Raw genomic sequence first — 27,906 nt, 5'->3', positions numbered from 1 at the left:
TAAGACCCTCCGTTCGAGTCCCAAAGCATGAGCTCGGCGATCGCCGGCTACTTTCCCTTCACTGTGACGTTCGCTGCTGTGAGTGAGAGGGATGTTAGGCGCCCAAGCTGAGATGGTAGCCTATATATTTCCACATTTTAACAGTGCACTTAAAAAGTATAAATATAGTACAAGAATGTGCTGACAAAATGTATTTTGCAGTTCACCTTTATTGATAGCCTACATTTAGCATTAAAAAAAATCCGAATATCTGAATCCCAAAATTGAAAACCGAATACCTATCCAACGAACGAATATCTGAACAGTCGAATATTCGGGTCCAGCTCTCGAGTCCTGTGTAAAGCTGGTGCGGTAGGAGATAGCAAAGCGCTTTTCAGAGGAAGACATTTTTCCAGTGAGGGAAAAATTATTGTGGTTCAACCACTTTTATTGAACAGTCGAAAATTCAAATCCATTACAACACGCGTGAATTAATACATGAAGCACATATCAATTTCAAGACCATTTTAATTATGCAGAAAGAAACATTTTTAATCTTAATCCCATTTATTTTTTCATTTGAATACAGTGATTGTGTATGAAGTCACAAAAACAGGAATTTCACACGCCACACTGCATAAAATACTTTACATCAGTCTTCCCCATCACTGTCTTTCACTCCTCTTTTTCATTCCATCTTTCAGTTCTTTGTGAAGAAAGATTTCTTCTACCCATCATCACTCATCTTCCTCATTCCTTTTCAGAATGATAGCAACTGGTCTCATTCAGCAGAAGTGCAGATTTTCCTTTCTTAAGCATCAGATTTGATAGCCTCATTAGATGTAGCAAAGTAAAATATGCAAATTAATATCAGTAATGAACTCATAAATTTTCAAGCAGTAATATATCTAAGGTTATTACTATAAAGATATACAAAACTAGAATATGATCTTCTGCAAAAAAATGAGAGGAAAAAAAAGATTTTCATACAGCTGTACAAAAACTTGCGTGGCAAAGGTTTAAAAAACTTTTTATTGTTTCTTGCTTTCTTTTCTTATTTCTCAAACTGCTGATACATGAGATTTTTTTAGATTTTAATCCACCAACAAAATAAAATTTTGAATATTTGATTGAACTTCAAAATTGCAGAGAACTCACAGGTGAATTTGTTGAGACTTCCACTCATGAGCTTAATTATGATATTAGAATAAGAATTATATGAATCCATTTTTTAAGAATATTGTACTCTGTCCATGTTTCAGCTTTTCTTTGGTTGTAACTAACAGTACAAAGTGATCACTTGAGGTTACACCCTGTGGTCATTGATGGAAAGATATTAACTGTTTCATTTTTTCTCCTGTCTTTTCATCATGAATGTCTCCTCCAGGCTCTCCATTGCTTGCTCTTTGGTTATAGATTTCCACTCTGCTGGCAGGGCAGCAGGCTCTGCTTCATACACCTTTGCAAACTGTGTGTTGAACTTGGCAAAGACGTATTTCCAGTAGGCTGAGGCCTGGATGCTGGTGTCAGGCTGGATGCGCCAGTCAGGGTAAAATTTCCGATAGTCCTTATATGGATGATACTCTCCCTTTGTTTCACTGCTGCAGAATGTCATTTCACTAGCTACACAAGAAGAGCAGAAAGCAAGGACTAATTCCTGTGGGAGTGTCTGCTTGAATCTTCCAAGCCCTTGTGGACGGTGCATTGAGGTGAAGTGCTCTGTGTGACTCTCCCTGCCAGCCTCACAAGGGGCCATGCAAAATGGACACTGCTTCCCACAGCCAAACAGCCTCCTGAAGAGCTCATCCTGGGGTTTGAAGGGCAGTGTGGTCAGCCTGGTTCTCACATCCTTATTACTGTGGAACTCTGCACTCAGGGACTGTTCCATTTCATCTATGAAGCCCAGCAGAGAATCAGAAAACTGCTTGGTCTTAGCACTGTTTAGGATTGTAACTGCATCCAGTGCATCTTTGGGGATGATCAGGATGTCACTCAGATTACTGCAGATATCCTGGATGAAGTGACAGATATTCATGTCCTCTTCACTCTTTCTTGTTGCTTTACTCTCAACTGCTGCCTTAATCTTCGTGATGGCCTCCCTCAGGTGTCTGGATTCAATGTTCGTAATGCTGCATTCTTCTCTGGAGAAGTTATCCAATATCTGACTAAATATCCACTCCTTAACAAAGTCCTCATAGTGCCAGATGTATTGAACAAGCTTGTCAAAATTGTTCTCTGTAAGCAGCTGATTCAGAATAGAGAACTGGAAAAAGGAGCGAGTGCTGAATTTAATGGCTTCATTTCCTGTCAGAAGCTCATCCACTATATCTGGTCCCAGAGCTTTACAGACATATTCCCTCACTGCAGGTTCCAGGCATTTTATTGTGAACTCTTCAGCTGTTCTATAACATTGCCGTCTTTCATGAAAACGGTCCATAAAGTCTGAGGAGTACTGCTGTTTGAATTTCTCCAGGCACTGTCGAGGGTCATTGTCCCTGATGAAAGCATCATGCATTTGCTGGAATTCCCTGGCTGCATGCCCACAGATGTGAATCTTCAGAGAGGCCTCAAAGTCAGCAGTGAGCTGCAAGTTTCTGTGGGTGTCCAGGTGCTCGTCTATCATTTCCAAAAGCTCCATGATGTATGTTCTGTGGAAATCTGTTTTTGTTCCAACATTGTCTGAAATGAACTTCCTGCTATGCTTTATCAAGCGGTCAGCCATTATTTGTATTTTCCTGGTATGGTCATTTTTATCAAAGTCATTTTGAAATTTCACTGCAAAATGTCCATCACTAACAATAAATGTTTCTTCTCCACATTCATCCAAACGACTGACTTCAGACAGCATTTCATGGACAGAGCCTCTTTTTATCTTCAAGTTGAATCTTAACAGGCTGTAAATTTCTGGACCAACATTTTGTCTGTGAAGGCCTCTGAAAGACAGCTTCTCCATCGTCTCCTTCCACATCTGCTCAAACTCCTGCTCCAGCTGCTGGTCTGACATCTTAGCCTCCCTGCACACACCTAGTAATTTCAGCACATTCCCCTCCATGATGGTTTTGTGTTGTTTCTTGATGTCTTCCACAATGGCCATCACCTTTTTAAGGTCCACAGCTAACTCAAGCTTCATCACCACTACAGGCTGCATCTCTCTCTTCAGGCTCTTGGCACTGTTCATGAACTCCTCCCTGTACCTCTCCACTAGGTATATATGGCCCTCCTGTCTCTTGAAATATTCAGTTATCTTGCCTAAAATCTGTTTCTCCTCTCTGTCCAGTTCAACAGTAGCCTCCTTTTTCAGATCGGTCAACAGGTCATCCAGGTTGGAATTGTGCTGAGCAGTTAGGGTTACTGCACCAAAGTTTGACACTCTAGTTTCAGCCTTTGTCACCCAGTAGTGCATCTGTTTTCTGAAATCCCACTCCCACTTGTTAAATTCTGTACAGAGCTTGGTGTAAGCATTAGCCACTAGACTGTTCTGGAAGCTGAAGATGAAGTTCTCGTACTTCACTGCCTTCCACAAGCTCCTGGTCCATTCTAGGAACTCAGGAATTGTGTGTGCAGGTCTTGTGCCTTTGAGCTCTTTTAATGCCTCAGTCATGCTGCTCTTGAACTCATTCACAGCCTCACTGTAACCTGAACTGACCGGTGCCATGGGAGGGTTACCATGCCAAAGGCCAGGGATGTACCTGGTGTTCCTCTCTGGGTCAAAATCCATCACATCTGTAAATGCCTTGTTCTCAGCCTTTCCCTCCATCCTGGCAGCTACATGGGTCATCTCATTCAGCTGCTTCAGGAGAAGCTGTCTGTCCCTCAGGTTCTTGGCATGGGCAGAAACATCTGCCACGTTCTGATGCACAAACTGACAGCAGGGTTTCTTCCCCACCTCCTTCATGCGCAGGAAGGCATGCACCACAATCTGCAGAATGTCCTTCATCTCTGTAGCATTCTCCATGGCGACGTTGACGATTGTGATGTCACTCAGTCCCACCACCAGAGTGGCCAGTTCATTATCGTGCTCATAACTGTCAGCCAGCTGGGCCAGTTCTGGTGACTTTAACCCTTCTGTGTCAATGACCATGAGGAAGTCACAGCCAAGCTGCTTTCTAAAATTCTCCCTGACTCTGATGAGCAGCATGAAGGCACCTCTTGTGCACCTGCCACTGCTGACAGCAAACTGCACCCCGAACATGGTGTTGAGCAGAGTGGACTTCCCAGTGCTCTGGACCCCCAGCACAGTGACCACACGGATCTTACTGTTAGACTGAGTCAGACTGTGGAGCTCAGTCAAGACTGCCTTTATCCACTGCAGAGGGATGTTAGAGGCATCACCATCTACCAGCTCCACTGGAAACCCATCCAGCAGCAGCTGAGCACAGAGTCTGGGCAGGTTCTGCATCTGCTGCCTGGAGGGATGGTTTTCAGGCAGTGAGCTGGTCGCCTCATAGAGCTGCCCCATTTCCATCAGGAAGTGCTCTACCCCCAAGGAGCTGCTGGAGATCTGTCTGTCCAAGTCAGCGATGAGTCCTCTATTTTCTGAGGAATTCTGGCAGAGCTCTTTGTACCTCTGCCGGAGGCCTGACATGTATGTCAGGGACAGGTTGTCCAGGTTGAACTTCAGCCACTTGAGGAAATAGGAGCGCTCCTCTCTGGGACTCGATAATGCAGAGGTGAAACGGGACATGGTGTCTGACATGCCATGAGCCCTCTGCTCCTCCCTGAGTTCATCCTTCTTCTTACAGAGTTCACTCTTGTACAGCTCGATATCCGTATCCCCTGCCTCTTTCAGCCTGCACTCCTCCTTCTCCAGTTTGGCCAGCTGTTTGCAGATCTCCCCCTGCAGCGGCAGCTGGCTCTCTTTGTACTGCAGAATGTCAGTAATTCCAGCTGTGATCTCATCAGCCTTCTGCTTGGCCTCCTTACAGTGGACACTGTCCTCATCCACAGGTATTCCTATTCCATGTGCAGTGCTAGACATCTGCTCAATGCTGGTTTTTTTACAGTTCCCTTTCATAACATTATTCACTGTGACACGTATTCTTCTGACAAATTCTGCATCGTTCACCTTCCTGTCTTTCTTTAGGATGTGACCAGGTTGGATCAACAGTTCACTAGCATGCCTTTTGACATTGTCCATTTTGAAATTTGTGCCCGCAGAATTGCAAACTAAATACAACCTGTCACTGATGTTCTGGGTTTTCAACAACTTACTGTTCGATTCCAAATCATCACAGAACACAAACACAGCAGCTGATGTTTGACAGAGGAAAGAGAACTGGGTCTCAAAAGCACTGATGTCTCCACGGAGATTAGCTACTGCCACTGGCTCAGGGAAGATGTCACTGTTAATGTTCCCAGAGGGCAGATACCAGCTGACTTCCACCAGCCCATCAGAGATCCTCCTTGAGGTATCTCCACACTCCATGTTGTAGTGAATGAAAGTGTTGCAGTTCTGCTGAGAACTGTGTAAAACTTGGTTTAGAATCCATGATTTTGACCAGCTGCTGTTTCCCAGCTTGACAAAGGATATCAAGGGTAGTTCAGTGAGTACGATGTAACTCTCCACAAAGCTTTTAGAGTCCATTAATGAATGAGGCCTGAGCTTTTTCACAATGTCCCTCATGGCCCACAGCATCAGAGTGGGCTGTTGGGTGTCACAGTTGGGCAGCAGCAGAGGAACAGAGAACTGGCACATGGACATTTTCAAAGCCATTTCCTGCTGAAGGAAGCTGTCTGAGCACAGGAACAGAGCAGTTATGAGGTCCAGGGGGTTCACCTCATTTTCATCCACAGTGTCATCATCATCATCATCATCACCACACAGCAAGCTGTCCAGGTCCTGAGGTCCAGCACATCTGACACTCCTGGCTGTCACATTCATCATCATCAGCTTCTTCAGAAAGCACCATGGCAGGGATGCTAAAGACCCCACAGTGTCATTTCTTATGGTCTCGCCGTCGATCTCCAGCACTGCACTCAGGGTTAGCTTCTCCTTCAGGTGATGCTGCAGTCCCAGGTCACACACCAGCTCCTCCAAGCAGGTTTCTAAATTGAAAACAATGTTAAATTTTCTGGCACATTTCAAATTGTGTACATTTCCTTCTATATGTATTTGTAAGCTCAGTGCTACACAATAAATGTCCATATTAGATATTTCTTCCTGCTTAAATGCTTTTCTTGTTGTTTTTCCAAATTTATGCAACCCTAGTTTGGAATCGCCAATTGTACACTGGGCTCATCTCATCATGACAACCTCTAATTAAGAGCTAACTGGGAGATTCATTTTTTTAATATTATACTTTTCTGTATGAGTGTACAGAGCATATTCCAGATTCCAAGTGTAATTAATGTTATTTATTAAAGCACTTTAAATAATATATTTTAAGTAAAATACAACAAAAACACAATATTGTGCAAGTTTTCAAGTTAAATGGAAGCTTCAACAGAGGCATTAAAATTCTCTCCTGTTTAATAGGAAGTAACATATCGAAGAAATTCACAAGTAGTGTAGATGATCATGGATAACCGTCAAAAATGTTAGTCAGAGAGCTCTCCAAAAAGCAAGCAAAGATCACTGACCATAAATTCATCCAAGTCCACAAATCACAAAAGCTGAATCCAACACTTTCCACTGCAGTGTCAATTATTAGGAAACTATATTAAGAAATATAAGGGACATAGTACAATGTCAATCCTGTCTGAAATATGAAACAGCTGTTACTTGCACTCACAAGCAGTAAGACATGTAAGACAAGTAGTTTGGCAACAGCTGGACATTTCCAGACAAACTGGCATTTTCAGGATACAAAGTGTCCGAACATACTATTCAAAGTCACTTGTGAGATGTTGGCATTCATGATTGGGTAGCAATCATTAAAGGATGACCTTTGATTTTGGCAAAATACATCTGAATGCCAACTGGAAGGTTATCTTATCATCTGAAAAGTTAAATCTTTGGGCCTTTTCTTCAGGTTTTTATAGCTGTATCAAATAATAATATTGTCTTATCCTGAAAAACAACTTTTTGCCAAAGAGCAGTTTAGGTCAGATTATATACCAGAAACTGATTATAGCAAAGTGTTTGTGGATGGAGTCTTGGAACAGGATTAAAAAAAATCAGTCTATGGTTTCATGCACTTGAATCTCTACTGGCTGGCTTGTCCATTGTCTGGCCAGCTGTTGAAACTTGGTCATGCTATGCTTCTCATATTGTTGACTCCTTATGTGGCTTTTTGCTTGTGTTTTACTCTGCCTCATTTGTAAATCGCTTTGGATAAAAGCATCTGGCAAAAGAATATATAATTTAAAGACATCTTTTTATATGAAAGACTTACCAGCAACAGTTTTTCAAATACATCTAAGATTACAAATTTAATTGGAATTACACTCAGTGACCACTTTATTAGGTACACCTGTACACCTGCTCACTGATACAAATATCTAATCAGCCAATCATCTGTCAGCAACTCAATGCATAATATCACAAAGACATAATGAAGAGGTTCAGTTGCTATTCAAACCAAACATCAGAATGGGTAGGAAATCTGATTTAAGTGACTTCGACCGTGGGATGATTGTTGGTGCCAGACGGGGTGGTTTGAGTATCTCAGAAACTGCCGTTCTCCTGGGATTTTCACACACAATGGTCTCTAGAGTGTATATAGAATGGTCCGAAAAACAAAAAACATCCAGCCAGCAGCGGTTCTGTGGGCGAAAACGCCTTGTTAATGACAGAGGTCAGAGGAGAATGGCCAGACTGGTCCAAGCTGACGGGAAGGCGACGGTAACCCAAATAACCACACGTGACAACAGTGCTATGCAGAAAAGCATGTCTGAACATACAACACGTCGAACATTGAGGTGAATGGGCTACAGCAGCAGAAGACCCCTCTGGGCACCACTCCTGTCAGTTAAGAACAGGACACAGGCTACAGTGGGCACAGGCTCACCAAAACTGGACAGTGGACGATTGGAAAAACATTGCCTGGTCTGACGAATCTCCCAAGGCAGATGGTAGGGTCAGAATTTGGCGTAAACAACATGAATCCATGGATCCATCCTGCCTTTTGTCAATGGTTCAAGCTGGAGGTGGTGGTGTAATGGTGTGGAGAACATTTTCTTGGCACACATTACGCACCTTAATACCAATTTTGTTGCTGACCACGTGCATCCCTTTATGAACATGGTCTACCCATCTTCTAATGGCTACTTCCAGCAGGATAACACACCATGCCACAAAGCACACCTCATCTCAAACTGGTTCCAGAAACATGACAATGAGTTCAGTGTACTCCAATGGCCTCCACAGTCACCAGATCTCAATCCAATAGAACACGTTTGGGATGTGGTGGAACGGGACATTCGCAGCATGAATGGAGCAGAATCTCTAAGGAATGTTTCCAGCACCTTCTTGAATCCATGCCACAAAGAATTTAGATTGCCCTGGGGGCAAAGGGGGGGTCCTACCCAGTATTAGAGAGGTGTAGATAATAATGTGGTCACTGAGTGTATGCTCATTCAGCTCATTCATGTGTTGATGTTAAGGAAAGAATTTATGATTCATTTAAAATTTATCTATACCATAGAAAACTGTTTTCATTTTCTTGGGACAAGGAAATAGTTTATCATTTATTCATTACAGGTTCTTATTTAAAATTAGTTTATATGTATATGTATAGATGGATATTATAATCTTTCCTATTTAATTAGGCTGAACATATAACAAAAATATATATAGATATAAATGTATACACACCTTTCAGTGTGAACATTTTCTGACATCTTAAAGAATAACAACTGGAGGGGCCAGGTCTGAAATATTGGTTTAGGACCTCAATTGTCTGGGCTCAGGCATGGACTCAGACGCAGACCATGAGTGCTCAGATTCCAGGCATTTATTACCAAATCGCCAGGCAAAGAGGCAATCGTAAGCAGGCAGGGTCAAAACCGGGCGGGCAGTCCAAGGGCAAAACAGGATCAAAAACACAAACAGGCAGGGTCAAAACATGAAGACAGGCAGATCGGGTGATCAGGGCAGAACGCCAGGCAGAGACAAAGTCAGAGAACAGGCGAGGCAAAAACCAGACAGAACAAGCAGAAAAATCACAGGCAGGAACAAGACAGGCAAAGCACTGCAATGAACTGGCAAAAAAGACAGGGACAAGCAGGGCAAATGTAGGGCTGGGCTGATGAGATGATGGGAAGCAGGTGTGCAGGCAGGCAGGTGGAGATGATCAGGTGGGCGGAGAGCGGGGCAGGGCTAGAACACAAGGAAAACAAAAGCACATGGACACAATGACAGATGGGGAGAACATAAACAACAGCTAGGGGGCCGGAGTGCTGACAATCACATTTTTCACAGGAATACAACCTGTTTTGGCATGCTCACAGTTATAAATTGCAATGATTTCACAATTCTAAGGATTAAGTGTAGTCTTAGGCCATGGAGACAGACCCAATTTCCTAGATAGTAGTGGCTATGCATTCTGTATCTTTTAAGAAAAGTGCTATGCCTTCTACAAATTGGCTCATTTTAAATTCTCTCTCAAAAATATTAATTACATGCACCTCTTTAATATTAAATGGATAGCAAGGATTATTGTAGCAAAAAGGCAACAGAGAAATGGGACATCCCTGTCTAATTCCTCTACAGATTGAAGAATTAGGGATATGTGCCATTCTCTAAAGACAGCTGCTGATATCATTATATAACATTTGGCTAAACGTTTGGCTTAAAAACTGGCTAAAAGTAACTTTCTAAATTCTAGCAAAAATGTTTATATAACTCAGTAGTTAGACCTTCCCTGGGAATTTTACCAAAAGGTATTTGTGTAATAGTTTTATCCAGATCTTCAGTTTTGATATCCGTATCACAGAAGTTCTTAAACTGTTGATTAATAAACTTTGCATGAGCCATGATACAAACTGTGCATCATTGTCATTGGACTATAGATTACAATTTTACATTATCCATTTATACAGCTGCATATTTACTTAACTAATTCTAGGTTAAGTACTGAGCCTTGCTCATTACCACTATGCTACACTGCCATCCCACATCTGAGATGTTTATATGTCTTCATAGAATGAGTAAACTTTGCGATAAATGTTTTGCTCAACATCACGTATGGTGTCATTATCATTGAGAGACTTTTAGCTTTAAAAGGACTGAATGCACCATAAGCATTTTCTTTATCCAGTCTGCAGTAAAGCTGCACTGATTCAGGAAATTCCTCTCTAGGATCCAACTACACTACTAAATTCATTTAGCATATATACAGCCATTTCCTCCTGCTTAGACTTTTTTCTTTTTGCTTTCTTTCCCACAGCTGATGGCAAAGCACCAGAGCTTGCATTAGATTACTGTCCTTTGGCAGACACTCTTATTTGGAGCACTTTACACAGTGCATATAATTAAGTGGCAGGAAAAGCTGAACAAACAGGACACTACTAACCACACATGAACGTGTGCCTAGACTGACATGTACGTGCAAAGCAATACCTACAACTCAAAGACTCTCATTCCAGATGGAATGGTAACATTCGGAATTACAGGGAACTCTGAAATACACTTTCGCATATATAACTGCCCATGAGAGAGGCAACAGACCACACTTGGGTAGGGGGTTAAGGTGTAGCCTCAAGAGGTGGGTCATGAGTCTGCAGTGAAAGATGGCTCATGATATCACTGTTCTGACCAAAAAAGGAAGCTCATTCCATCATGTAGGGGCCAGGACAGAAAGTGGATGTGACCGGGATGCGATGTTACGATAGGTAGCAATAGCCAAGCATCCTGAACCTTTGCGACCTGGACCACCATGTTGACAACGTGCCAGGGCTTGAGTATCCCAATGACTCTGAGGGCAAAGACAGACAGGTCTAACCACACTGAACTGGCCAAAGAGGAGTCAGACAAAGAGCGGTCCAAACCCGGTGCCTGAACAGACAAAATGCTCCCTCCCAGGCACACACCTCCAACACATGAGATTTCACCAAAAAGGTAACCATACTGGCTCGGTCATCACCCAGGATAAAAAGGACCGCATTTCCACTGACAGAAGTACAGCAGACTTGAGAAATAAGTAAGGCTCAGATAAAGTCAAGTTTGGAGAAGAAATGAAGATTTTATCCTTAAATGTAGAGGGCTTATCTATGCCAAAATGTGAATACCTGAGTCGACTACTAACAAAACATAATGTGGACATAGTAACCCTATAGGAGACCCATGTGGGAGAAGATTCACCTTTCAATCATCTCTAGAGATGATATAATGGTATCATGGTATAATGAAATATGTGAGAAACCCCCGTAAGATGATGAAGGAGAGTGCTGGCATTGGCATGGTGGATATGCATATTTCTGTCGTGGACATCTCAATAGTCAAAATATACAAACTGCCCAATAAAAACTGGCCAGTGCCCGCACTACCAAAATACCAACATCCAGCGGTCATCATAAGAGATTTCAACAGTCACCATAATGACTGGGGATATGAAAGTAATGATCGTGCAGGAGAGGAAATCAGCAAATGGGCAAATGACAATTACCACCTCCTGCAAGAGACCGCAGAACTTTCATGCACAGCAGTGTTCAATGACACACGTTCATATGTAAACCTTTACTTTGACACGGACAAAGTCACGTCTCGATTAGTTCAAACAGAGCTTAGTTGCGTAAACTTCTCATCTAACCTAAGTAAAATATTGCATTGTCACCGTTGGTTTTTTAATTAACACTAAATAAAACGAGACAAGTTTTCAATGTTAGCTGTGTGCCGTTATCAAGGCAAGCAAGCGGGTTAAAGGGACCACTGTTGTACCTACCTAGCTAGCCAGCTGCATTAAACGCAATGATATAAAACTTGCTACGTGACATATATTCAGAAGAATATAATCGTTTGTAAAGTCCATGCCCATTAGAACTTGAGAATCGTAGCCAACACAGAACTTAACACAGTACAGAATCGTAGCCAAATATACTTTAATATATTTTAATTCAAATATGCTTTAATTAGTAGCCTATCATGTCTTTTCGATGAAGTTACACCTAGATCTGTGAGGGCTCTACTGGTCAGCATGGTATAGTCAAAATCCATACCGCAGGGCAAATTCATACCGGTGTACTTTCTATACCGTTTATACTGTCCACCCCTAATACCAATAACTTTATAGCTCATATCCAAAGAATAGTGAAGTTCGTACACAGCCCATTACTCCGAGAGAGATCAGAGCAGCAATAGCGAAAACCAAAACAGGAAAATCTGTGGGCCCAGACGGAATATGCCCCAAAACAATCAGACACCTGGGGGACAGAGGCACGGAATGGTTAGCCCACACCTTTACAGAAGTAATCCAGACAACCAAATATCCCTACTAGAGCCTGACCGATATAGGATTTTTAAGACCGATACCGATTTCGATATTTGAGAATTTAAAAATCTGATAATAAAATATCAGCCAATATTCTTTTTTTTTAGAAACACATAACATAAAAGATTTTCCCTAACATTTGTTATGTGTAGTTATTTAAGAGTCCTCACTAAGATGACATAATACAGTTTAAAAATAAACTTATGTTGTCATAAATAGTACTTTGAACAAAAGAACAACAAAATATATTAAAGTTTTGATAAATAAAAAAAAATTTATACACTTGACTCAAGTTTTTCAAAAATCATGCCATTTTTTAAACTGATACCGTGACCTAGAGTAAACACTGCTGTTGAATGCATCTAATACATGACTGTCTGCAACGAGGACCTGCGACTTTGGGACTTCACTCTACACGTTTGAAAGAGAAGCTAGATAACTTTGTTTGGCTACCAAGCCATGTCAGATACTTGTTCAGCTCACGTTTATTTACGTGTCCCCCCTGGTTTATCCCTTTCGCATGTAACTTATTTTTTATGCTATGTCACATTACATTTGGCAGACACTCTTACCCAGAACGAATTACATAGGTTACAGTTCAGCGCATGTGTTGCCATACATGGTTTGTTATGTTTTCATTAGCATTATTAAGCTTCTCATACTTTTCAGTTAGCATTTGCTATATTTTTTAGAGTTAAATCGCAGTTTCCTCAAAGCTAAAATTAGCTAGAATTTCTCCAATCTAGTGTTCTAATCGCACCAGTTTTAGCATATGCGCTAAACGGCTAATCACACCGGTGTGACCCTACCCATGAAAGTGTTAATAATTTCCAATGCACCAGCTGTAACTACAGACATGCAAGTTGCAGATATATTTACCATTGCTTCATTTAGGCAGAATAAGTTAAATGCTGTAGTTTAACCATCATTAACGTTAGCGGTCTTCCACTGATAAACATGGCATTAGCTAGCTTTGTGGGTAGCCTAACAATGGACAGCGTTATAAGCTGCTGTAAGCAATGTTGCCATTGAATTTTTAGAAGTGACAATGGAGAAATGATAGGACTGTTGTTTGTTTACCCACTAGAACTGCCACACTGTTTCATAAATAAACGTACAATCAAGTTTGTCAACAGCTTAGCCTACACCAATCAACTACTGTAACGTTAAACATAATTTTGATGTTTGACTGACGGTACCGGCTGTCACGTTACTGCAGCAAAAGCAGGCACGGCTGACAGGAACGTTGTCAGGCTTATTTAGGCTAAGAGGAGAAGTGATGGGGATGTTTATTATTATTTAAGTAATGCATTTCATGTGACAGTTATCAACTTACCATGAACACAGATTATCTCCCTCGTGGGCTACTCTGCTCGACTCTCCTTGGGTCAGCAGAATGTTTTGATTTGTGGTGTTCCAACCACGTGTGTTTGCCAATGCCAACAGTGGAGTTGCAGTTGCAGTTTGTCTCTGGTGGACAAACTATGCAACAACAACACCAACACTCATAACATGGCTGAAGGATCCATCTTCCATCTCTCCGTTTCTTTTTTAATTGTCATTTATCGGCCGTTATAAATGCCAGCACTGATATATCTGCAATTAGCTCGCATCGGCCGATAATATCAGCACACTGATTTATCGGTCGGGCTCTAATCCTTACCAATGGAAACTCGCAATAGTCATAGCCATCTTAAAACCAGGAAAAGTCCAGACAATGCAGAAAGCTTATAGACCCATTACCCTCTAAGCTGTTTCTGTAAACTCTTTGAGAGAGTAGCGCTCACACATATTTCCCCTACCATAACACCACACCAACAACCAGAACAAGCAGGTTTCAGAGAACACCAAAGTACCAGTGAACAGGTCCTCGCTCTTACATCTCACATTGAAGTGGGATATGAAAACAAAATGAAAACAGGGGCTATATTTGTGGATTTCTCGGCTGCCTATGACGAAGTGCGGTGAGACAGCTTGATGTTCAAACTGGCTAAAATAATTCATTCTGTCTGTACTGAGGATGTCAGCTCTAGCACTGTGCTACAGCACAGCAGAGTACTGTGTCCCAACATGGGAATGAAGTGCACACACCTCAAAAGTTGACATCCAGTTAAATAACACAATGAAGATAATGTTGGGTACACTGCAATCTATGCCAACTCCATGGCTCCCAACTATGAGTGCAATTCCTTCTTTTCTTCCACAGAAGAAAAGAAGCTACGCAAAAAATGCACCAAAACTTTACAAACACAAATGATGACGTCCCCTTAAAACATATCACAAGGAGGGTGCCAAATAGAAGCAGACTGAAATCTCGAAACCCCTTTTATAAAGCCCAGGAAGATTGTTTTGAAATAAAAACAGCATGGAGAGAATACTGGAGGGAACACTTACCAGCAGGGGGAGAGATAGTGTCAGACCCAACTCAGCCACTAAAGGGCTTCAGCAATGCAACTCGCAGACAATGGGTAATATAGCAAACAGACTCAGGTACAAACAGGCTAGAACAGGCCTAAATCTGTGCCGATGGGGGCTGCGTGAGTCACCATCCTGCTCAGCTTGCAGAGCAGACGTGCAAAACACTGACCACCTAGTAACGGAGTGCCCAGTCACCAAGGTGACGGGCAGATATAACACCATAAATGAATGTGGCGAACCTTTCAGGAGATGGATCAAGGACCTAGAATTGGAGGTGTGAAAACCATACGATGATGTCAATGACGAGCATCCTGAAGAAGCTGAGCACAGTGGTTTGGCTGGCGTGTGGGCCCGAGCAATTCACTGAAGATAAGATGAAACCATTCCCCTCACCACTTTGTAGGCTAATAACCGAATTTTTGGGATTTGGGGACCCTGTGGATCAGAGGAGCAAGTAGCATTCTGTGTATGCTGCAGGGATCTGACTGCACAAGCAAGGAGGGCTGCAAGCAGCAAGTTGCAGTAGTCCAAGCAAAAGAGAATCAGCAGCCGGTTGCATCAGCAGAGCGTAAGGTCGATCGTAAGTTCGGGTGTAAAGTCCATCTTAACCTTACGTTCGGAGTAGCTAGTTTCAAACTAGCGCCGCACTGAATTTCAGTTGCACCATGATCACTTAAGACGCAACTTAACTAGTAGTGCGTAAAGCGATCCTTAATCAAAATATTGTCACATTTAATTACGTTACTATCGTTTGAAGCCAATAAACGGCACCACACAATATATACAGGAAATACGGCATTTTTGACATTTGCTGTGCACAGTAGCCTGCATGTGTCATTGTGCTGATTAAGTTGTTCCAGCCTTCCGAGTCAGAGTGTCAAGTTTGTAATAATTATCATTATCAAACAATTTTTCCTCTTTTAACCTTTCATACAAGCCTGTTGATAGCTGCCCGGCTGCCCATACATGTATCCCGTTAGGTGTGTGTCTTACATGGACGGCGGTGTATTGTATAATAAAGTAAAGTAGGCCTACTTAACATATTCATTTCTTGTGTGTATTTATTTTGTACCGATGTGCATTTGCTCATTCACTATGGTTTGTGGAGTGCGCTTTCTCTCGAGGTGCGGAAGGTTGTCTAGCAACAAATTTTAACTAAATTAACGGAATTACTTTCGCTGAACAACTAACAAAAGAGCCAACCGAAGTTGCAAGCCACATTAAAACTACACAAGAACGAAGAAACAAGAAGAGGTAAGTTAACGTTATAACAATAGTAACAGAAAAGTTATCAAGGTTCACCTTTAGCTGACTTATCAAACAAAATTAACAAAAATGTGTTATGCTAGCCTGTCACCTCAATTAGCTAGCGTTACGTAGCGTATGCTTCGCTTTTCATTCAATGTATAACGGACAACATATCCGGTTATGTTATACATATAACGGTGTTATATATATGTCAAGTTTGGCCATGTCTGGTGAATGTAGACCAAGAAAAAAATTTCACTCATGACATAATTGTCATTTTACTAGCAAAATACAAGGAGCATAAATGCCTGTTGAAGTAGGAACGTGTAGTTGGGCGATGAAACATCTGAGGTTTGTGAGCGAGATGAATCTGGATAAGGCAGGATAAGTAACAGAGGGCTAAGTGGCACTGGGTCTTGGGCTGACTAAAGGACTTGCAGATAGTGTCAGCTGTCTCCTCAAAATAACTTGCAAAGTCATTAGCAGTGAGAGAAAATGAAGGAGGGGGACTTGGTGGAAAGAGCAGAGATGGTGTACAACAGTTTATTAGTGTTAGTGGATGACTCCTGAATTTTTTGTGAAAGTAAGATTACCTAGCAGATGACAGTGTGAGGGAAAAGACAGAGAGTAGAGTCTGGTAGGCAGAGAAATCAGCAGGATTGTGAGATTTTTCTATTTCTGCCCTGCAGCCCATAGACTGGCTCCATTTGCATGGAGTGTGTAAAAAAGCCACAGATTGGGAGGAAACAGTCACACTGGTCTGGAAACAAAGGGGCAAAGAGCAGATGAGAGGACAAGAGAGAAGATGCAGCAGAGTCAGTGACATCACTGAGAAAGATTCTACACATGAGAGTGACGAGGTAATGGTGGAAGGGCAGATGGGGAGAGTTCAGGCTGCAAGCGTTTTATAGAAAGGGAATTACATTACATTATTAGCATTTAGCAGATGCTCTTATGACTTACACTGGTTACAGTTTAATGTAATGTAAATGATTACAGTCTAAATGTAATCCATTTACACAGCTAGATATTTACTGGGGCAACTGCATTAAATACCTTTCCCAAGGGTACAGCAGCAGTGCCCCAGCAGGGAATTGAATCAGCAAACGGTTAGAAGTCCTGCTCCTTACCCACTGTGCTGCTGACAGGAAACAGTGATCAGTTGGTGCAGCTCCTGAGAAAAATAAGGTCCAGCTGCTTTCCTGCTTTGTGAGTGGCAGGTGATGACTGAAGGTAATGACTGGAGCAGGGAATTCTGAGTATGGATGTTGAAGTCTCCCAGAAGAATAATTGGGATCCCGTTGTAAGCAAAGGAACTGAGCAGGATACCCAGCTTATCCAGAAAGCATACAAAGGGACCTGGTAGGTGGTATAGGATGATGGACAAAGCAGCTGAGTGGGTGAGAGAAACAGCAAAAGAGGAAACAGAGAGGTGGGAGAGTACAAAGAATTTCCAGTTAGAGGTGATGAGTAGAATTGTACCACCTCCCCGTCCAGAATGGCTGAACATGTATGCAGAGGAAAGAACAGCTGGTAGAGCAGAGTTTTTAGTTGGTGGTTTTGGCAAAAACACTAACACTAACAACTGACAAGCAGCTAGTTGCACATTTGAGGCTGACAAAAGAGGGAGAGTGAACAATATGAGAAATGAGAGAGCTGACATTTCCTGAGGTAAAAGGGAAAATGAATTATTTAAAAATAATATTACAAATATTCTACAAGGTGAAATTCCTATATTTTGTAGAGACTGAGAAGATTCCAGTGGTCCCACAGATTCCTAAACCACCATAAATACCTGTTCCCTCCCTAGTCATCCTCTCCCTTGCTGCTCTTAGTCATGCATGTCCCCTAAACCCCAAAAAGAAGCGTAATTTTGACAAAGCTTGCTAGGTCAGTGGGTCACCAACAATGAAATGTGGTGGTAAAGTGGCACTCGGTAGTGAATGGTAACATCAGTATTACCAAACCTGAAGTCAGGTAGTCTAGACAATGATTCCTGAAAATGTCGTGAACATCAAATTACTTGATGTATGGTGTCTGTAATTAGCACAAACACACTAAACAGGGTCCTGAAGGAGGCAACACTTTGAGCTGTATTTATATTCTAATTACATGATGTCAGACCCTGGAGGCACCTTACTCAGATGCATGGATTCTCAGAGAAATTACACAACATAACTGTCTTCACAGGATGATAACTGCAGTCCATTTCCTTTAGCATTACTCAGGTGCACAGCAGTATAAAACTTAAGGTGGCAAGTTCTGCTGAAATTGTGGTGAACATTGAGACTGAATTACAAGGACAGAGGTCTAAAAGTAGGGATGCATTAACAATGACTGCCCTCAGAAAGCTGGTTTCTATGTGCACCTTTTCTGTGATTTATAGCTTTCTGAAATGAGAGAAAACACAATGAATTACATCCTGAAGGAGGCGCTCTTACTTCTACAGATGGATTTGGAGACAGCCTCGCTCTGCCTCCTGTTTTCCAGCACAGTGCAGACTCTGACAGTGTACTCAGTGCCTGGCTGCAGGTTCAAGAGGACAGTGCTGTGTGAGACTGTGGAGATGGACTGTGGCTCTGTCCCAGGGCTGCTGTAGGACACCAGGAAATGGGGAGTTTGGTCCAGTCCATGCGGCTCTCTCCAACTCAGAGTCAATGATGTTGTATCCACTGACTCCACTGCCAGTTCCACTGGAGCAGTGATTTCTGTGATAAAGACAAAGCTTCATTAATGATGCAGAAGAGGTGAACATCAGAATCAGACTGTTTTACCATTTATGAGTCTGTAATATATAAAATGAATATACTTTTTTTACACTTCGGCAAACAGGTTATGAAATATGTAACATAGTAGGGAAGGTATGTAGAGTATGCTGTCGTACCTGTGCACACAGATGCTGAAACACATTTGCTCAGACTGCCGTTGTTCCCCACGGTAGCCACACTGAGCCAGTACTCTTTCCCTGGTCTGAGTGACTGTATATCCATGTGAGTCACGCCTTTCACTTTAATACTGCGCTGCTCTGTGTCACTGATGCAGGTCACTTCATAGCTGAGAGTCTGACTGTCCATCCCCTCCGGAGCCCCCCAGCTCAGAGACACCGAGTCTGATCTCACTGCGAGGACCTGGATCTGTCCTGGAGGAGGAAGCTCTGGGGGGGGGGGGGGGGGGGGGGATATGATATGTAATTAGTACAGTGGGTATAAAGGGAAAACAATAAAACCATCATTTCTGCTGAATGCCCTCTTTGACCAATCAGCTTTAGTTACTAAGAAATAGTGTTTGTGTTTGTCAATAGCTCTTGAAAATAGGTTGATGCACTTCTGAAATGAGTATTTTGGTTGAAAAAGCTGTCATATTCAGAACAGCATGGTACATGGCTGTCAATCAGGGTATTATTTGATCGTTGTAAATGCTTTATGATTAAAGATGTGATCTTTGACGGATTCTCTCTCCAGGGCAGCCATAAACCCCTAAGAGCAGAAGCACCTGCATACAGCAGCATGTAAACCCACCTTCTGCTGCAGGCTGTGCTGGATGCTGCTGCGTGAGCCATTCATCCACTCTCTGGCTGCAGGAAACGGTCTGCAGCACCAGCAACACACATGTGATAATGGAGAAATAAAACAAATGAACCTTCTAGTTTACAGAAGAAAGACAAAACATCTTATGATGCTTTCTCAACAAGCAACATTACATTACATTATTGTCATTTAGCAGACACTGTTATCCAGAGCCACTTACATTACAATTTTTACATGATATCCATTTATACAGCAACACACATGTGATAATAGGAAAATGAATCAAAAAATGCATGCTGTCACTGGTTTACAGAAGACACAAAAGAACATCTTATATTGCTTATAATAATTTCTCACTGTCCCTCAATGCCGGATGGGGAAAACTGAGGTCAAAAAGTTGTGCGCACCAGAGAACAAAGTTCTGTACGCTACAATTTTTCAAACGTTTTTCATGAGCAGTCATTAGTTTTGCAACATATTTAAACTCAACAAATATGCATTCTTTGCAAGCCAACAGTTTCTCTTTTTTAGATACTTACCTTTTCAGCATGTTTTTTTTTTCTCATTGTCTTTTACAGTACATTACTGGCATTTAGCAGACACTCTTATCCACAGCAACTTACCTAGGTCACAGTGTTTTTTTTACAATGCTATCCATTTATACAGCTGGATATTTACTGAGGCAATTGTGGATGAAGTACACAGCAGCAGTGTCCCAGCGGAGAAATGAACCGGCAACCTTTCGGTTACAAGTTCTGCACCTTAACCGCTATGCTACACTAACCATTACCTGTCTCCCGGCCTGTTTTAAGTCATCATAGACCACATCATGTCCTTGGTGCCCCTGCACTGCACACAGACTGCAGATGAGCATCTGGTCAGTCTCACAGAACACCTCCAGAGCTCTGTGGTGCTGCTGGCACAGTCTGTGCTCCAGGTCTCCATCGGCCTCCACCAGAGTGTGTCTCTGCAGCGCTGCCACCGTGTAGTGCTGTCTGACGTGCGTCTCGCAGTAGGAGGCAGTGCAGGTCAGACAGTACTTCACAGCTCTGAGCTTCCTCCCGGTGCAGAAATCACAGGCCAAATCTCCAGGCTCAGGGTAGCTGTGAGAAAAAACGGCACTCAGAGTAGAGCTGACCAGGAGTGGGCATCTCAAGTACTGTACTGTATATCCACCAGCAGTAGCCTTAACATGTTCTATACTAGCACGGATACACACACTGCTCTCTTTCTCTTTCTTTAACTTTTTTGGAAATATTTTTGAATACAGAGAAGACCACACAGACATTTCAGCAATGAGCCCCTCTACCAAAAAGAAACAAACATCTGGAGTAAAGACAAATGAAAGGGTTGATTGTACGGATATAATGAGCATATAGTGTCTCCCCTGCCTGGTCTGTGTATGTTTGCCAGGCTGTAGAGGCTGTAGAACTCAACAGTACACAAGCTTTGTGCCTGCAGTTCACCATGGGTAAATATAAAGAGCTGTTTGCCGCATGTCTCAAGAGAGAAAATGTCAGTATGAGCCAAAGACACACAGGAGAAGCAGAACCCATTCAATCCCAGCACCATGGGCCCAGTTCTGCTCAGTAACACTGGGAGCCCATCGAGGCAGAGTGAGGACATGGGCCCGACTTTAGATTCTACTGGGACAAAACCCAATTCAAGCGTGTATTACAAGAATTAAAGCACTCAGGTAAGATAATGCAAATGAGCTCAGACTGCGGCTACATATGCAACCAGAGACTGTAGATTGCAGAATCAGTCAGGCTATTTTCATCATAAAAAATATTATATTAATTAGAATTTTGAAATGAAATGATACTTTTAACCAGAAGGCCACTGAACTTCTGATACAATCAACAAGCCCTCAGTAACCCACATAATTACCTTGGACCCCCTGTGGAGTCTCCACTGAGCATGGGTGGCTGATCCATTGAGTCAACACTCATCACAGACTGACAGATAGGTGACCCTGGTCTCTTGACCTGGACACTGTGAACAGCACAGAGACACAGCTTCGGTCTTTAGACCTGTGCAGCCCACAGTGATACCTAAGTTGTTTTTTTTCTGATGCACTGGCTGAGAATAATACAATAAAATAATGTATATTTAAATGACCTGGAGTCAGGAGCAAAGTCATTCTTAAATTTGATTGTTTGATCCATGGATTTCTGTGTTCTCATGGACAAGTAGCTTTCTGTTGGTGATGGTGATCTCTCTGCGCAGACCCTGTGAATCATAAGAAGAGTCAAGTAAATGAATATCAAAAAGCTGATTCTCTTTACAGATGGAGACCACAGTATAAAATATATTTGTGAAAAATCAACATGTCAGAGAAACTCAGAAAAGCACAAACAATCGTGTTAATATTGGGTCATTCCGTGTCAAAGTTATTTGAATTTTTTATTGAGTATCTTATTCTTTTTTAAATATGGGATATAAAATTTAACCACTCCATTGAATATAGCAGTGTTTCTCAACCCTCTCCTGGAGTACCCCCTGCCCTGCATGTTTTAGATCTCTCCCTGCTCCAACACAGCTGATTCAAATGATCAGTTTGTTATTAAGCAGCTTCAGGAGTTCATAATGAGTTGATCATTTGAATCAGCTGTGTCGCATGGTTGGTACCCTGTAGACCCGGGTTCGAGCCCGGGTGCTCTTGGCCTTTGCTACATTCCACATACATTTTTATGTTCCTCCTAGTTAGCCCACATACCATTTTGGTCCTATGAAAATGACCAAAATATGCTACCACGCCTTGTTTTATTCTTAATATCTTTATGTCCATTAGTGGCAGAGACTTCAAATATTGGCACAAAATTAATAAAATACTTTTTTCCAAATCTAGGGACTTATAGAAAATCAATAGGCATCAATAGGCAACCACTTTCCTGGATTCTGTCTGATTTGACGCAGAATGACCCCTATTAATATTGATACAAACTGAGGAGTGACATCACCTTCGGTCAGGGTCATTTTCTGATGAGCTGATTGGTGGATTCTTGGATTGGTCACTGCTTATGGAAACACAGCTGGGAGCAGGTGTAGCTGATCCCTCCTGCTGCACCCTGGAAACAGCACATACTTCTATTTATTACATTTGAGAGTTTTGTGACACAGGGCTGGGTGCATCTCCTCAACTCCCCCTCCCCTTAGATGAATCTTCTCATTGCAACCTTGCCACCAGGCCAGCTGCTCAGGAGCCTGAAAAAGGGCTGGGGTCCCAAACTCAATCTGCAGGACGCTGGAAAGCTGCACAGTGGGAATCCCCCAGGCCACACACCCCCTTCAAGGAAAGCCGGCTGCCCACTAGAGACGTTCTTGTTTTTGTTTGTGCACAATAAACTTTCCCACCAGGCTGAATCTTCAGTCTGGGTGCTTCTGTGCCTCCCCACCTGTACCTTCACACCTTGTATGTGATGTCACATAGTTTGTACATAACTTTCCTAAAATAGTGGCTCGTGTTCAATTTTTGAATTGAATTTTATGAATTCAATTTTAATTAAATCTTACTTTGCATTAACGTGTCATTTCAGCAAAGTACAACTAAAACAAGGTAACAAATGTGAAACTTGGATGTCAGGTACATCATGTTCCAAGTTGCAAGCATAGCCCATACCTACTCAGCATGGAGATATTTTGGGTCCTACAGAAATAACCACAATGATCCTGAGGGCTGGCCAGTTACAGACATTAACCTCTATGTCATCTAACCTCTTTTAAACATACAGAATTTGGATACAATCTCACATGGCCACAACATAATGACTCTACTTTATTCCTTCTTTTTCTCCTCTCCATCTCCATTTCACCACTGAAAATGTTCTATTCCCTATTTTATTTATCTCACCATTGGCATCTCCTCATATTCAGCCAGTTGCAACAGCTTTACACTGGAACCAAAAGTCACTTTTGTGCTTGGCATAATAGAAAAGACCAAAATCCTGGTTGTGCACCCTTAGCTAAGCTCCTAACCACAAGAAGAGTTATAGGCAATGCTAAGATAGTAGTATAACCTCAGAGGATTCAAAAGCATTTCTCAAATACTTTCCAAATTATTCTGATTCAGCAACAACATCACCCTGTATGTTCACATACAGCAGATAGCAAGGTTAAGGGTTAGCTGAGCCTAAACATCACGGATCTACACTTACTAGTCAAAATGTTTACCAGCCAGCATTCCACCTTGCCAACTGGCACAGAGATTCCTAACAAGCAAGGTAATTTTAATTTCAAGCATTGTACTGAAATACTACTTAGATGCAGGGTATTACTTATATGCCATTACAACTGGAAAAATGGGTAGTGGTGTGTGTAAATAATTGCAATGAAGGCTTTATTTAGCTTTTGCTGTTTCTAATGAATCACTGTCAGGCAGCACACCAACATACATGTACACTTCCCCAGAACTCCCCAAGATCACGTAGCCCCCTACGTTTTTCTGTATTACCATATATCACACAGTATATGTGCAAGCGCAGTAGACTACCGTATATGACAGTGTGCAGTTTATGAAAAAGAAATTGTTGAGTAGATCTTTTCAGTGTCTTGTTGCTTGCTCACTATTCTAGAAGATTCTCTCATCTGACACAGCATTCAGTGGCGGCTGGTGAGCTGGAAACAGGGGAGGCTGAAACATTACCTTTAAATCTATCATTTCTTTTTAACCTGTTCCCCTTTATCTTACTTGATTAAAAATAAAACAAATAATTCGCAGAATAATTGACACCAAACACGTGAACAGAGTCAATGATTATGCTCGCGAAACAGCGCAGATTGTCTGTAGTTTGTGTGCTTGCGAAAGCTGCAACGTGAGATTAATTAACAAGGATGGCATTTATCGATTTAAATTACCTTAAATGCTCATGACACATCACAGCTTTTGTGAGGTCTGTGTTCTAAACGTTACTGTTCATTGCACTCAACCTAATAAAAGTTTATTCTCAGTAATTTAAATCGATCTAACTAAATTTAGCTCCGTTTTGTAATCTGAATTTTGTAACAAGAAAGCTATAATGTGAAAAATTTAAGAGAAAGCTTTTGGATTACTTGCCACTTAATTGTTCAAGTTGCCATCCTTGTTAATTAAACAACCTCATGCTGTAGCTTTCACAATAACGGACAAACTACAGACAATCTGCGCTGTATCGCGAGGATGATCATTTACTCTATTTGGTGTCAATTATTCTGTGAATTATTTGTTTTATTGTTAATCAAGGAGGATAAAGGGGAACAGGTTGAGAGTAATGATAGATTTAAAGGTAATGTTTCAGCCTCCCCTGTTTCCAGCTCACCAGCCACCACCGATTATATATATATTTCTCAAGAGCATCTGAATTTACAGATAAGGGGAACAGTAACTTCTGTGAGGCAGGAAGTGGTCACTACTAATTCCACCTTTAATCTAAAAATAGCCATACTGATTGGTTCAAACATTTGTTTGTTTCCAAATATTGACAGACGTTGCTGACCAATACAGTCATTCAGGTTGGTCCCAGCTGCTGGCTTTGGTTGTGATTGGTTGTGACACGATTTCTGTCTGTACTGGTCCCTTGGTGGTGGAATGAGCTCCCCACGGGCGTGAGGACAGCAGAATCACTGACCATCTTCTGACACAGACTGAAGACCCACCTCTTCAGACTGCATCTCGGTTCCACTTAAATCCCCGCCCCCGCCCCCTAACACCTGCTACCTCTACTATTTGATATTTATCTTAAGTGTAGTAGTGTGATGTATTCTGGATTCTGTGATCCGGTAACTAAGACTTATTTTCTATTGTGCTGGAAGTCGGTCTGGATTACAGCGTCTGCTAAATGCATGTAATGTAATGTAATTTACAGCTCAAAAACAGACATAGCCAGCCAGCTTGCTAGCAACATAAAATCAATGAAAAACAAATAAATCTTGGCATGTGACATCTGGGGTGGCGGTATAGCATACTGCTTAAGGAACAGGACTTGTAAGTGAAAGGCACTGCTGCTGTACCCTTGGGCAAGGTATTTAATCCACAATTGCCTCAGTAAAGTATCCAGCTGTATAAATGCATAATGTTGTAAAAAAAAAAAAAAACTAAGTGATGTACAGTCCCCTCCACAATTATTGGCCGCCCTGGTAACGATGAGTAAAAAGGGTTATAAGAAATTCACCTTTTGGTGAATTAGCTTAGTCTCACACTGAAAAAATGAGAAAAATCCAACCTTTAATTGAAGTAAATTTATTCAGAGAAAAAAAATACCTCATCAAGAAATAATTATTTTTAACAAAATCTCATGTGCCACAATTATTGGCACCCCTAGAAATTTTTATAAACAAAATGTAATTGAGGCATTTTTTTTCCATTTATATATTTTACTTTTTTAAGTTGATCAGATTGTTTTGGAACTTTCAAGCAATAATCCGTGACTTTCTGTTCCACTGGGATATAAATATGAAGTGGCACAGAGGCCAAATTCCCTTAGTCATTCTTCAACTTGGGAAAGATAAGAGAATACACAAATCAAATAAAGGAAAAGTGTGTTGACCTTCATAAGTAAGGGAATGCCAATAAAAAATAGCTACTCGCCTGAAAATGCCGTCATCAAATCAACCGTTAATAACCGCAATAATTAAAAAGTTCCAATCAACTGGAACTGTGACATACTTGCCTGGACGAGTACCCAAGTTTATTTTGCCACACGCACAGTGAAGAGGATTGTGAGAGGGGCAAAAAAATCCCCAAGGATGACTGCTGGGGAGTAACAGAAAAAAGTAGCATCTTGGGGTCACCAAGTCTCCAAAACTACCATCAGACGCCATTTCCATGCCAACAGATTATTTGGAAGGCATGGCAGAAAAAAGCCTTTCCTGTCATTTTACCACAAATGTAAGCACCTGGAGTTTGCTAAACGCTACTGGGACTTTGACTGGAACCATGTTCTATGGTCAGATGTAACGAAAATTGAGCTTCATTGGCAAAAAAACGGGCAAAAAAGGTGGGTTTGGCATAAAAAGAAGGATGCCTATACTGAAAAGAACCTCATCCCCACTGTTAAGTATGGTGGAGGGTCTGTGATTTTGTGGGGCTGTTCTTCCTCCTCCAAAGGAATCTTGTTAGGGTACATGGCATCATGGACTCCATAAAATACCAGGACATTTTAAATCAAAATCTGGCTGCCTCTGCCAAGAAACTAAAAATGGGTCGTTGTTGGAGATTCCAGCAGGACAATGATCCAAAACATATGTCCAGATCAACACAAAAATGGTTTACTGAACACAAAATCAAGCTTCTGCCATGGCCATCCCAGTCCCCTGACCTAAATCCTATAGAAAACCTGTGGGGTGAGCTAAAGAGGAGAGTGCACGAGAGGACCTAGGACCCTGGACGATCTGGAGAGATTCTGTAAAGAGGAATGGTCTCAAATTCCCTGCTCTATATTCTCCAAACTTATAAGATGTTATAGGAGAAGACTCAGTGCTGTTTTATTGGCAAAGGGAGGTTGTACAAAGTAAAACCTGCTACTGTACCTGTACTGCTAAATGCCAATAATGTAATGATATCTGGATATGACTTAAAGATCACATGACACACAAACACCATTTTCTTTTCAGATGGTCACAGGACTAAGTTACAAATAAGAACTCAGGAAATATTTTGTAGTTTTGCTTTGGAGTCATGATTGTTCAGTTTGTGTGTGGTACGTCAAATTACTGAGTCTAGCTAATTTGTCTTGATTTTATCAATATGTTTAATTAAAAACCTATGTTGCAAGTGTTTACTGAAATAGAGGATAAACAGTAATGTTTGAGTAACTTGCTGATTTTCTTTGTCTTGATATATGGCACAGTGATGACACACACAGCGGCTGCTCTCACCTCCTTGACTTCAGGTCTGCAGCTTCCTGAAGACTCTCCGGAGCCGCAGCCTTGAGCGGCTCGTCGGAATCGGCGCTCCCCTCCTCTCTCTCGCACGGAACGGGCAGACTCATCTCAGCTAGTTTCCCCAACAGATCCAGATGCGCTCAGAGACCTGTCCAAGCTGCCTTTTACCTGTAATCACAAACGGGATTACAAACAGACATATACACAACACTGGAACACTCAATAGCAATTTACAGAGACACTGAGCGTTTCTTAATGATCAATTATTATTCCGCGAAGAGCGTTTAAACGACAAGGGCGTTCAGCCAATTATCATCAGGTAATTGCCCCCAGCTTTTATCAACCCAAACGATAAATAAACTTACATCGCCATTTTCATGCATTAAAACAAAGGCTGTGGCTTGACACTATTGAGATACCGATTTCTCCAACTGGTCTGTGTTGTATTTGAGTGTTCCAGTGTTGTGTATATGTCTGTTTGTAATCCCGTTTGTGATTACAGGTAA

The 27,906-nt window shown here is 41.7% G+C and overlaps 1 protein-coding gene across 1 annotated transcript; it reads right to left on the bottom strand.

Annotated features, from left to right (window-relative positions):
• Positions 1 to 1,324: 1,324 nt before the first annotated feature.
• LOC118769538 (interferon-induced very large GTPase 1-like) lies at positions 1,325 to 27,507 on the bottom strand. Its single transcript, XM_036516668.1, has 4 exons — positions 27,395 to 27,507; positions 21,431 to 21,535; positions 20,402 to 20,643; positions 1,325 to 6,024 (listed from the first exon to the last, which is right to left on the bottom strand). Exons 1-4 carry the CDS (start codon positions 27,505 to 27,507, stop codon positions 1,325 to 1,327), a joined length of 5,160 nt encoding a protein of 1,719 aa, XP_036372561.1.
• Positions 27,508 to 27,906: the final 399 nt, after the last annotated feature.

Source organism: Megalops cyprinoides, chromosome 22 (genome assembly GCF_013368585.1).
Source record: "Megalops cyprinoides isolate fMegCyp1 chromosome 22, fMegCyp1.pri, whole genome shotgun sequence".
In the NCBI taxonomy this organism is placed as follows: Eukaryota; Metazoa; Chordata; class Actinopteri; order Elopiformes; family Megalopidae; genus Megalops; species Megalops cyprinoides.
Note: the sequence above shows the minus strand (reverse complement) of the source record. Positions and strands in the feature narration are given on the sequence as shown.

Coding starts and splice junctions, on each gene's coding strand:
- LOC118769538 (XM_036516668.1), bottom strand. CDS start 27,507: ATGAGTCTGCCCGTTCCGTGCGAGAGAGAGGAGGGGAGCGCCGATTCC. Junction 21,536..27,394: donor GCAGACCTGAAGTCAAGGAG/GTGAGAGCAGCC, acceptor TGCTGTTCACAG/TGTCCAGGTCAAGAGACCAG. Junction 6,025..20,401: donor TGACCAGATGCTCATCTGCA/GTCTGTGTGCAG, acceptor TTTTCAATTTAG/AAACCTGCTTGGAGGAGCTG.